The 13977-nt window shown below is 34.3% G+C and overlaps 1 protein-coding gene across 1 annotated transcript in view; it reads right to left on the minus strand.

Annotated features, from left to right (window-relative positions):
• Positions 1-13977, minus strand: part of CFH (complement factor H) — a 118825-nt gene that overhangs the window by 19056 nt on the left and 85792 nt on the right. Inside the window, exons 18-21 of the mRNA XM_089906579.1 lie at positions 13599-13772; positions 12719-12895; positions 11491-11664; positions 8255-8437 (exon numbers count right to left, since the gene is read on the minus strand). Coding sequence (XP_089762705.1) covers positions 8255-8437; positions 11491-11664; positions 12719-12895; positions 13599-13772 — 708 coding nt within the window. The remainder of the gene's footprint in view (positions 1-8254; positions 8438-11490; positions 11665-12718; positions 12896-13598; positions 13773-13977) is intronic.

The following is a 13977-nucleotide window of genomic DNA, read 5'->3' on the forward strand; positions in this document are numbered from 1 at the left end:
ACCAGACAAAAATGTCACAAAGAAAGAAAACTACAGGCCAATATCACTGATGAACATAGATGCAAAAATCCTCAACAAAATACTAGCAAAGAGAATGCAACAGCACATTAAAAGAATCACACACCATGATCAAGTGGGGTTTATCCGAGGAATGCAAGGATTCTTCAGTATACGCTAATCAATCAATGTGATACACCATATTCACAAATTGAAGGAGAAAAACCATATGATCATCACAATAGATGTAGAAAAAAGCTTTCTACAAAATTCAACACACACTTATGATAAAAACCCTACAGAAAGTAGGCATAGAGGGAACTTACCTCAATAAAATAAAGGACATTATGACAAACCCACAGCCAACATCGTCCTCAATGTTGAAAAACTGAAACCATTTCAAATAAAATCAGGAACAACACAAGGTTGCCAACTCTCGCCACTATTATTCAACATTGTTTTGGAAGTTTTAGCCACAGCAATCAGAGAAGGAAAAGAAATAAAAGGAATCCAAATCGGAAAAGAAGAAGTAAAACTGTCATGGTTTGCAAATGACATGGTACTATATATAAACAATCCTAAAGATGCCACCAAAAAGCTACCAGAGCTAATCAATGAATTTGATAAGGTAGCAGGATACAAAATGAATGCGCAGAAATCTCTTTCATTCTTACACACTAATGATGAAAAATCTGAAAGTGAAATTAAGAAAACACTCCAATTTACCATTGCAACAAAAAGAATAAAATACCTAGGAATAAACCTATCTAAGGAGACAAAAGACCTGTAGGCAGAAAACTATAAGACACTGATGAAAGAAATTAAAAATGATACAAACAGGTGGGGAGATAGACCATGTCCTTGGATTGGAAGAATCAACATTGTGAAAATGACTCTACTACCCAAAGCAATCTACAGATTCAATGCAATCCCTATCAAACTACCACTGGCAGGCTTCCCTGGTGGTGCAGTGGTTGAGAGTCCGCCTGCTGAGGCAGGGGACATGGGTTCGTGCCCCGGTCTGGGAAGATCCCACATGCCGTGGAGCAGCTGGACCTGTGAGCCATGGCCGCTGAGCCTGGGCATCCGAAGCCTGTGCTCCACAACGGGAGAGGCCACAACAGTGAGAGGCCCGCATATCGCAAAAAACAAAACAAAACAAGAAACAAACAAAAATACTCCCACTGTTATTTTTCACAGAACTAGGACAAAAAATTTCACAATTTGTATGGAAACAGAAAAGACCCCGAATAGCCAAAGCAATCTTGAGAATGAAAAACGGAGCTGGAGGAATCAGGCTCACTGAGTTCAGATGATACTACAAAGCTACAGTAATCAAGACAGTATGGTACTGGCACAAAAACAGAAATATAGATCAATGGAACAGGATAGAAAGCCCAGAGATAAATCCACGCACATATGGTCACCTTAATTTTTATAAAGGAGGCAAGAGTATACAATGGAGAAAAGACAGCCTCTTCAATAAGTGGTGCTGGGAAAACTGGAAAGCTACATGTAAAGGAATGAAATTAGAACACATCCTAACACCATACACAAAAATAAACTCAAAATGGATTAAAGACCTAAATGTAAGATCAGATACTATCAAACTCTTAGAGAAAAACATAGGCAGAACACTCTATGACAGAAATCACAGCAAGGTCTTTTTTACCCACCTCCCCGAGAAATGGAAATAAAAACAAAAATAAACAAATGGGACCTAATGAAACTTCAAAGCTTTTGCACAGCAAAGGAAACCATAAAGAATATGAAAAGACAACACTCCAAATGGGAGAAAAAATTCGCAAATGAAGCAACAGACAAAGGATTAATCTCCAAAATTTACAAGCAGCACATGCAGCTCAATATCAATAAAACAAACAACCCAATCCAAAAATGGGCAGAAGATCTAAATAGACATTTCTCCAAAGAAGATATACAGATTGCCAACAAACAAATGATAGGATGCTCAACATCATTAATCATTAGAGAAATGCAACTCAAAACTACAATGAGATATCATCTCACACCAGTCAGAATGGCCATCATCAAAAAATCTACAAACAATAAATGCTGGAGAGGGTGTGGAGAAAAGGGCACTCTCTTGCACTGTTGGTGGGAATGTAAATGGATACAGCCACTATGGAGAACGGTATGGAGGTTCCTTAAAAAACTAAAAATAGAACTACCATAAGACACAGCAATCCCACTACTGGGTATATACCCTGAGAAAACCATAATTCAAAAAGGGTCATGTACCACAATGTTCATTGCAGCTCTATTTACAATAGCCAGGACATGGAAGCAACCTAAGTGTCCATCAACAGATGAATGGATAAGGAAGATGTGGAACATATATACAATGGAATATTACTCAGCCATAAAAAGAAGCGAAATTGAATTATTTGTAGTGAGGTGGATGGATCTAGAGTCTGTCATACAGAGTGAAGTAAGTCAGAAGGAGAAAAATACTGTATGCTAATACATATATATGAAATCTAAAAAAAAAAAGAAAAAAATGGTCATGAAGAGCCTAGGGGCAAGACAGGAATAAAGGCGCAGACCTACTAAAGAATGGACTTGAGGACATGGGAGGAGGAAGGGTAAGCTGGGATAAAGTGAGAGAGTGGACATATATACACTGCCAAATGTAAAATAGATAGCTAGTGGGAAGCAGCTGCATAGCACAGGGAGATCATCTTGGTGCTTTGTGGCCACCTAGAGGGGTGGGATAGGGAGGGTGGGAGGGAGGGAGAAGCAAGAGGGAAGAGATTTGGGGATATACGTGTATGTATAGCTGATTCACTTTGTTATAAAGCAGAAACTAACCCACCATTTTCAAGCAATTATACTCCAATAAAGATGTTAAAAAAAAAAAAGTGTAAGCTTCATTGTATGTAAATTATACCTGAGTAATATCGGATTTGTTTTTTCAGATGTTGAATATATACTTCTTAGCGCTATGATTTCTATTTAAATTAAAATAATTATGTAACCCTTAAAGTAATCTATTTTTATTATAGAAAAACTACATATACCAAACCTCAAAATTTAAAAACCTGCACTTGGAGTTTGTTCTGTCAATCTGTGTACTACATTTTTTATACAAATTTTATATCAACCTCTTAAAATATGGTATTCTGAGTTTTGTTTTTTAATTTCATGTTTGTGAATTACTCAATTAAAAATTTATTTTTAAGAGTGATGGTGAAATCATTTTATTTTTATTCTATAGGTTTTCATAATTAATAAATGACCTTATATTAATTTTTCTTGATGGATTTAATAGTTTGATATCTCATAAGGCATTAGTATATATCTAAATTGATTTATAGCTGTTAGACTTGGGATATATCATTCATCATTCATATTTTTATATAAGGATAAGGCGACTTTTCCCCCAAGAGAATTGAATTTGTGTAGGATGTGTTCATTATCCAGTCTGAGGTTTGTTGAGAAAGATTGTCACATTTGCATGGAATGAGATTAATCTATACATTAGTCTAATTTTTTAATAATATACCTTAGCAGAAAATGCTTTCTTTAGTTTTAATTTTTAAAATTTTTGTATTTTTGTTTTGGCCACCCAACATGTAGGATATTATTTCCCAGACCAGGACTCCAACTGGCACCCCCTGCAGTGGAAGTGCTGAGTCTTAACCAGTGGACCACCAGGTAAGTCCCTAGTTAATATTCAGCTTAGAAAATTATGACCTTTCACTGAAACTTAAAAAAAAACTTTGTGCTCTTATTGTTCTGGTTCCTCCTTTACATTCTTTCTTTACTCTGTGTTCCAGATTTGCCATCTTCCATGGAGTCATTTTTCCCAGGGTGTTTCACATTGCAGACTCACGAAATATAACTAGATTCTCCTCTCTCACTTATTTAACTTGCCAGATACACAGTCTATTCTCTAGTACCTCAACTAATAATATTTTCATTTTATCGTTTTCATCTTCTAGAACTACATATCTATAGATACATATATTATTAAATATGTGTTTTCCAAAAGTGCTAGACATCTCAGTACAATTGGGAAAAGACTAAAGAAATTTTTAGTGGCTTTTATTTGTAACTGTAAAGTCCCTAGTTAATATTTACCTTAGAAAATTACGACATTTCACTGAAATTAAAAAAATACTTTGTGTTATTGTTCTTGTTCTTTCTGAAATATTGGTGCAATTGTAAAACAATTCCACTTTTATACCTCCCACCCCTGCACACTAGATACATGGGAAACAAGTTATACTGCACAGCTCTTTTTCTACTTCTTTAGAAATACATCCTTCAAATAAGATTATTCAAAAGCCATCTCAGCTTGGAAATGCATACTCCTCCCTCAATGTAAACAGATGAATTAGATGAATGTGACCCAAAGTTAAATCTTCTCTTCCCTAGCTTACCTGCAATAGCCAGGATGACACTGAAAGAAAAACCCAGTATGATTGTTTTCTTATCTTTATACCCAACTAGGTTTACCTAAACCCACCACACTGCATATGTATATATGTGTATATATAGACACATATAAACACACACACACATTGGAACAAGTCAGCTATAAAAAAGTATAAAATTTTGCCATTTGCAACAACATGGATGGACTTGGGGGGTACTATTCTGAGTGAAATTTGTCGTACAGAGAAAGACAAAGTATGATATCACTTATGTGTGGAATCTAAAAAATATAGCAAACTAGTGAATAGTAACAGAAAGAGATTCACAGGTATAGAGAACAAACAAGTGGTTACCAGCGGGGAGAGGGAAAGGGGGAGGGACAAGATAGGGGTAGGGGATCAAGAGGTACAAAGTATTATGTATAAAATATATTATGTATAAAATATATAAGTTAAGTATCTATAAAATATATAAGCTAAGCTATTATGTATAAAATATATAAGCTACAAAATATATAAGCTACAAGGACGTATCGTACAACACAGGGAGTATAGCCAATATTTTCTGATAACTATAAATAGAGTACAGTTAAAAATTGTGAATCACTATGTTGTACACCTGAAACCGCTGTAAATCAATTATACCTCAATCAAAAAATATTTAAAAATCCAACTATGGGAAAAAATTTCATTTCTGTTTCAAAGGTCTGACAACCAAGAGACCCTGGAAGAAAAGACATCTCAGCAGTGTTGAAAACTCCCATCTAGCACGAGTAACACAATTCTTGGGTTCTTAAAACAACTCTTCAATAAAAAGAATCAGACGTTTTTGGAAATATAGATGATTACTGGTGTTGGGCATGGGAGGTATATAGTGAGACTGGATTATCAGTGTTGGGCTAAAAAGAAGAAAAATGCTCAAAAGACCAACGGGGATAGATCAGGAGCAATCAGAACCAGTTTCAAGAGGCACTCACTAGCCAAAATTTGGATCATTTTATCTTCAAAGAATGAGTATAATTGATTGTGATAAATTGAATAAATAAAAATGTAGGAATCCATGCTGATACAAACAACAATTTTTTTTAAAGGCAAAAAGTCTTAAAGCCACCATGGAAGGTTACAATTACATCAAGTCCTTCCTCCAAAAATTGGAAATTAATGGGCAAAAATAAAGATTTCCCAAAACTTTTAAGGTAGAAGTTGAATGTGAACAGAGTCTGTAAATTAACACTCATCTGTACACAGAATGACAATGAATGAATGCAGAAAAATGAGAAGATTTATCATTAAAATCACGATTTTCTTGTCAACAGTGAAATAACCGATTGTAGCCATGTGTCATAAATAGATTCTACAACCATTAGGTGAAGATTTTGGAGAAATAGTATATACACAAATGTTAACATTAACAGCAAAGATAACTTTCCAATTGTAACAATTTAATTTAGGGATGAGAAAAACAGCTGTCACCAGTGATTCAGATTTAGATCAATTAGCTCCAATGGTGACAGCCATGCTTCTTATTCTAAGAAGGCCACTTGATTTGATGCAACACGGAGTAACAAGATATCACCTTAAAATATTTTAGCTCAATTATTTATATCCCTATTTTCATGTGAAAATTTTCATGATTTTTAGAAATTTATAATGTTTCTAGTCAACTGATTTAAACTAACTATGCTGTTTGAAATGTATGAACCTAAAGATCACACTTCAGACTCTTGTGGTTGAAAGTTTCCAAAACTCTCTATTCCAGCAAAATCATGAAAATGTTATTAGACCTGGAGATCATTACCAAAGAGGTCTCTATAGTTCTCAACACTATATGTACTATATGTTGTCTTACCTTGTATACATCTTTATTTTAAAATAACATGCTATGGTTCAAAGGTGATATACAATGAAAATTTTACAAGAGGTAAGTAAAACGGACTTAAACACCACGTTTTACCCCTATTGTCTCTAAATTCAACTATAGTTATTCTAAATATTCTATTGTAGAATATTCTATTGTAGAATATTCTAAATATTCTAATATTCTATTGTAATTGTTGCCAATATTTGTTCTATAAAAATGTATTCAGTGTTCAAGGCATAGTGTGTTTATATGTGTATGTGTGTTTATACTTGATGTTGGATTTTTTAAATCACTTATATGTCATGTGATTGGTTGCATAACTATCATAATGATAGTTATGCAGCCAATTTGATTCTAATTCATCTTTTTTTAATATATTATTATTTTATTGATTTTAGTGTAGTATCTTTAAATATATTTAGTTATTTATTATTTTTGGCTGTGTTTGGTCTTTGTTGCTGCGTGCGGGGTTTCTCTAGTTGCAGCGAACGGGGGCTGCTCTTCGTCGTGGTGTGTGGGCTTCTCGTGGCGGTGGCTTTTCTTGTTGCGGAGCACGGGCTCTAGGCTTACGGGCTTCAGTAGTTGTGGCACGTGGGCTCAGTAGTTGTGGCTGGTGGGCCCTAGAGTGCAGGCTCACTAGTTGTGGCGCACGGGCTTAGTTGCTCCGCGGCATGTGGGATTTTCCTGGACCAGGGCATGAATCCATGTCCCCTGCATTGGCAGGCAGATTCTTAACCACTGTGCCACCAGGGAAGTCCTCTAATTCCTCTTTATGTGAATTATTATGTGTGCTAGATAGGCGTCTTGTAAAAGATCGTGTATTTCATTATTTTTTGGTATATTTATTTATTGACGGATGAGCAAAAGTAAGAAATAACTACTTACATGTAATTACTAATATAGGTATTACATAGTTTGTGTTTTACATGTTTGTAAAGTGATGTTATTTTGAAAATGGAGACAAGTATTTCTTCCCATTTCTTCTGAAACAGAATCTTAGGAAACCTCAGAAGTTATGGAGAAATCTTTAGAAAGTTAGGAAACTGATGGATGAAAGGAGGTACTGAAGTGATTGCATCTAATTTCTTGCCGTGGATGTTTTATCAACAGGACACGTAGCATTTTGGTTTGCCAAGTTTTAATGAGGTGCTTTTAAGAAGTGATTAGTTGGTCTCCAAGATTATAATTACATCATCCCTATAATGTTTAACATGAAGCTGATTTATGAATAGAGATGAGTTAAACAATACTTGATAAAAAGAAACTGAGAACTGGAATAATAATGAAAAATTCTGAATACATGTACATATTTCAGTTTTACAACTGCACTTTAACGACAGTTTTTTTGACAAGTAGGATATTCCAGTTTTCCCTCCCGACAGGCTGTTCGAAATGCAGAGCTAAGTGTCTTTGGACAATATCCGCTTTTACATATAAATTCAACAATGTCATCTGTTTTAGAATAAAGTTTTTTATCTCTTCTCCATTTTAATTGTATGTTATGTTTTTTCATCATTTCTTCTGAAATTACACATGCATCTGAAGTTAAAAAAAATAAACATAAACTGTTAAGTAGTATACAAATATTTTCCACAGAATTTCAGGCTTTCAAGTAGAATCTCTTGCTCTGGTCCAAAAATTCCTTCTCAAAACCTTTTACAAACCAACTCATTGAAAATCCAGTATGTAGTTTCCATCATTTTAAACAGTTAATGTTGTAAGAATGAGGTACTATTTTTAGTGTAATAATTAAATGTTATAATCAAAGATTCATAATGTCAGTTATCATATGAAGAGCTTTCATTAAGGAATCTTTTGTTGCTATTGTTGCTTGAACAGGAAATTTTCAAAATTTATTTCCACACATATTATTAGTTGGTAGTCAAGCATGCAACAGAATGGTTGGTAGTTAATCCATGAAAATTCTATTATAAACAGCTAAACATCATACTCAGTACACCGATTTTCCCAGGATCCACAAGAAGATTGAAATATTTACCTAAGCACTTTGGTGGTTCTGACCACTCTCCATTCTGACATACTATGTTTCTGTTTCCCTGAAGTTCATAGTAGGACTGGCATTGGTACTCAACTGTCGATCCTGGAGGATATACTGGTGCCGGGAATGAGGTAATGTCTCCGTTGTCTATTGGTGGGGGAGGCCCACATTTTCCTTGAGAGTCTAAAAAATATGTTTGATTTATTGAAAGAGAAAAAAAAGAAAAAGAAACCCCACAGTTTAAAATAAAAAGATAAAAATGTAGCCTAATATGTAATAATCAGGCTTTTGATTTCTGATGACAGAAATGATTTATTGAATAAATTTGAAACACTTAAACGAAAAGGCACATTTTTAAGTCCCTACTTTTACTCCACATGAAAGTACACATAATACATTAACAAATATGTCTGCTTTGCAATGTTCTGGTATTAAAACATGTTTTCTTAGTGAATATATGCTGGACAAATGGATAACTAAGATAAAAAAAAATCCTTGTATACAACATACAGCAGTGTCTATTGAATCTCTAGTCATATTTATTGATTTTCATTTTTATTACAAAATGAACATCAGCCCCAACAGCTGCTTTTATAAAAGTCAAAGAATTACAGATTTCAATAGTGGGAGAGGGAATGCTGTCTTCCTTTCCTGGACAAGATGAGGTAGAAATATTTCTGCTTATTGCATCTGCTCTGTATTATTTCTGCTAACTAAAAATCCTGAACATATTATAATAAACCAACTCAGGAGACTGTGAAAGATGTAGAGAAGATATCTGGTTAGAGACGTTGGGATTCAAGGAATTACACTCCAGAGACTTGTTTGGGTTTTCCTTTTCCCTTCTTTGTATCCTGGATGGACCACTGAGACTGCAACCCAGAAATGATAGCAAGTTCAGAAAGAAAATTTTAAAAAAAACAGTCCCAAGAAGAACTTGGTCCCTTTAAGCAAAGTCCCAGGAAAGGATCAGCATAGTAAGACAGAAACAGTTTTTACAATCCTGACTTTCTCTAGAAATACACCATAGAACCTAAGACCAACCCATCCCCGCCTTGATCAGCAGGGGCCAAGTGAGGAGTCCAGACTTCCACCCACATGGTGAGGGAAGAAGACACCTCTCCCCTTTCTCCAGGAGTCAGTGGAGGCCAGGTGGGAACCCTGGACTTGCACCCTGCATGGCAGTAAGGGAGGTCTGATAAATAAAAGATTTCAATAACATCCTTAATCTCAATACATAATACCCAAAATGTCCAGAATACAGTTGATCATCACTCATCATACCAAGGATGAGGAAAACCTCAAAAGAGAAAAAACAATCAAAAGAAGAAACACTGAGATGACATACATATTGAAATTATTGGGCAATGGTTTTTAAAAATCCAGTCAAATTGACAGAACTGGAAAATAGAGTAATATAACTTTTTAAAAAAACACACTGGATGGGCTCAATAATGCATTGCAGATGGCAGAAGGATAAATAAACTTGACTATAGACTAACTTTGAAAATAGACTGAAAAGAAAATGGACAGAGCTTCAGGAACCCATGGGAAAATAGAAAAAGATTGGAGACCCAGAAAATGAAAAGGAAGGGGATGAGATGAAAAAAAAATGTAAAAATAATGGCTGAAAATTTCTGAAATAGGGCATAAGGCACAAATCTACATAATAAAACAGCTAAGTGAATTCCAAGCAGGATAAACCCAAAGAAATCAATGTCAAGATACATCAAAATCAAATTTCTGGAAATTAAAGAAAAAGAAAAAAAATCTCAAAAGAGCTAGATAGATATTATGCAATACTTATATGTAAAAGGGATTCAAAAACTGGTAGGATTTTCATCCATGAACATAGAACCAGAAAGAAGTGACATCATTTTTTCAGTGCTGGAAGAAAAGAATTGTCAACCCCAAATTCTATATTGAGTGAAATATATTTTAGGATTAAAGGGAGAAAGAAAAATCTTTCCAGACAAAGGAAAACTGAGAGAACTTGTCTCTAGCAGACCTATACCTAAAGAATTGCTAAAGCAATTCTTCAAATATAAAGGAAACTAGAAAAGGGATTGAGACTTTAGGAAGGAAGAAAAAACAATGGAATTGATTTTTAAAAATAAGGGTAAATATAATAAGAATATCTTTTCCCTAATGATTTTGTTAAATTAGGTGTAAAATTATGTCATTTGAAACGTTGCTCAATGTATATAGAGAGAATACTAAAGACATTTATGTTGAAATGTGGGGAGATAAAAAGAATCTAAATGGAAGTAAGGTTTCCACATTTCACCTGAAGTGGTAAAATGTCAATACAAGTAGGGAGTGATAAGCCGCTTATGTGACTCTTAATACTTGGAGCAACCGCTAATAAAAACATGACAAGACATATACTCCAAAGCAATGCAGATGTATAAAAATTAAGTTATTTATAATGTTCAAAAACCCACAGGGAAGACAAGAAAAGGAAATGGGGATGAGAAACCGAGGAAACACACAGAAAACAAATAATAAAATTGCTGACATTGTCCCTATTTTGTTAATAGATATTTTCAATGTAAATAGCCTTAATATATCAGTGGAAAGACTGAAAGTGGCAGGGTGGACACATAAACAAGATTCATCTATATGCTGTCTACAAGAAAATCACTCTAAACATGTTCAAGTGGAAGACTGCAAAAAATACATACCAGGAAAAAGTTAACTTGAAAAACTAGAAGTTTTTGGATTCCCTTACTTCCTGAACTCTAAACACTGAAGTGTCCCAGGACCAAGTTCTCAGACTTACTTTTTTTATATGTATACTAATTCCCTGAATGAGTTCAGCTAGTAACATACCTTTAAATATCATCCATATGCTGAACATGCCCAAATTTAAGTCACATTCTGTGATCAGGCCCTGGCTGCCTATATTCCATGTCTCAAAGTGGAATTTCTTGGGCTGTCAAATGTACTTATGGTATCGTTAACACATTTATTCACCAGGAAGTAACTGAATGTCTTAATATTTAAGATAAGAAATGTTCCAAGATTCCAACTGTTCAAATCTGGTCAACTCTTTCAAACAATAAATATGTCAGATTACTTATTCAGTCCACAAAAGAACTGGATTTTAAGCACCTTCATTTTATTTGCATCAAAAAAAATTCCATAAGAACTACTTCATTATACATTTATATCAACATATTTTGTCCCTAATATATTCTCTAAAATTGGGGGGGTGGCGGTGTAAGATACTCTACCTTTGCACTGAGGTGCTTTTGTCCAAGTTCCATTTAAACATATCACATCTACCTCCCCAAAAGGGTCATAAGGCCAGATGCATTCATAAAGTACGCTCTCACCATTTTGATATCTAGACCTCTCATTTTGTATAATAGCATTTTCCACTTTGGGTGGATTCACACAGGAAACATCTAGATAGAAAGAAAAATAGTATCTCTAATATAATGATCATTATGAACAGCAAGCTACCAAGGGGGATGTCACATATATTCCATATGGTCATTTAAAATCAAGAGTTAATCTGTCATGAAAGACTGCTAATTTTAATAAACTCACATGTAAGTTTGAGGATAAGGAGATAAAGCAATATTTTTTAGTACAAATTAAGCTTCTGTATCTTAAATCTCTCCCCCATCCTTCACTAGAAGGTTGATACACATTTTTTAGGCCAGTGAAAATGAAAGCTTTTCTGGACGTCTCTTTCTGAGTTTAGTAAATTAAGTGTTATAAATTATATAAATTCAAAATGAATTTATGAACCATAAGAAAATCATAATAAAAGATCATTTGACATCAGGATTCGGTTTATAGTCATCCTGTTTATGAACTGTAACATTAGGCCCTTAGAAAAATAAACACATTAGGTACTTCTTTAAAGACTTGATCAAGAGTTAGCATACTTTGAAGAATACCGTAGTTGAAAGAAGATGATTAATTAAAAGATCCAAACAAAGATCTGGAAAACTAACAGAAAAATAAATGTATGTATTTATTAAAATGCTCTTTAATAATATACTTTTGCAAATGCTTCAGTATACAACAATGAGTAATGTGTAATTCATCAGTGAGATTCAGGTGGATATAAAGTACAATACACTGTAGCTATGGTTCCTAAACTGAAATGTGCATAGAATCCCTTGGGAATCTTTAAAACAGTTTCAGGGTTCCATCCCCAGAGTTTTTGATACAACCGGTGTGAGTGAGCCTGTGAATCTGTGCTTGCATGTCTAATAATCTTCCAGAATATGCTAAGACTGCTGTGTCAGGGGCTGTGCTTTGAGAATTATTGGGCTACAAGACTGAGCACTGAGTACACAATTCCATCCCTTTTTATGTTCAGGCATAAACTTTCTTTGACTTGGCCTGAAAATAATCTGTGTCCATTTTATGATGGTAGAGGCACTTTTCTGTATTATGTTACTTAAGATACTTTAATAAATAAAGTTTTAAAATTTACCAAAGTACCTCTGCATGCTGGCCTTCCTATCCATTTGCTCTTAATACACTGTATAGTATTGGCTCCATCCAATTGATAAGATGGTAGACATTTAAAAGCCACCTGTTCTCCTGACCTATACGATTTCTTCTTCTGGTCTATGAGTACAGCATCATTAAAGCTGGGTACGTTAAAACAATCTGTGTCTGAAAAAAAAGAAAAAAAGTATTTGTTTAGTACATCTTTAAAAATAATAGTGGCCAATAATTATATTCTAGAAAAATAGATATATACATATCAAACCAATGAATACTGTACAATATTTCTCTTCCAACTTAAAATGTTAGAAGTCTTGACTTAGTTACATTGATTGTGTCTATATTCATCAAAACTATAACATGGGAATGGTGATACTCAAAGAGACAGGGATGCCTTTGATGTTTGAGACCACACTTCTCACATTTAAATTATTTCTCCCCATCACAGGTCACCTACATTATGGATGTGTTTCTTTTTTTTGCTTCTGTCAAAGTCTGTTCCCTTGAATTATGTCAAATATCTAAGAAAATTGTATATTATAAAGAAATAACTGATAAATTAACAGTAAATTGAGTGCTGATAAGACTGATGAGCAGGGGCCAGCTGTGTTATAGGAACAGAGACCAGAAGTCTGAGAATGTGTATCAGAGGATGTCCAAAGTGTACACAAGATGATGTGATAGTGAGATAATTTAGTTCATGAATCAAACTTTTATTATTACTAGGGTTATTAACTCTCTACCAGAATCCAGAACTTTCCAAAGACACCTTGTTTAATTCTAGAATTACAGCTTAGTTTCATACTTGTGCCATTTATGTCCTGAATTAAAGATATTTATCAGCCTCAGAATAAAATAAAATATACTATACTTATGCATTCCGGTGGAAGGGACCATTTTCCTCCTAAACATCTTATAGATGCAGGTCCATCGATCCCAAAACCTTCATCACAGTCGTATGTAACTTCTTCTCCATCTTGGTAACTGCCTTTCTCATTAGATACAACACCATTCTGAATCAAAGGTGGAAGTCCACAAGGAAGTCCTAGGAATAAATGAAAGAACGATTTCAGGTTTCACTAACTCTGAAATTTAATTTGATATACTGCTTGCCATATTTCATAGTTTTACTTGAAAACAATAAATGATTTTACAGGAACTTCCATCACATTGCAGAGAAATGCACAAATGCACCCAAAAATCACCATTCTGGTGTGTTTCCAGCTGTCCACTTGAATAAGAACTTGAAA

Source organism: Delphinapterus leucas, chromosome 1 (assembly GCF_059928025.1).
Source record: "Delphinapterus leucas isolate spDelLeu-1000000601 "Yukka" chromosome 1, BTC_Dleu_Yukka2, whole genome shotgun sequence".
Taxonomy (NCBI): Eukaryota; Metazoa; Chordata; class Mammalia; order Artiodactyla; family Monodontidae; genus Delphinapterus; species Delphinapterus leucas.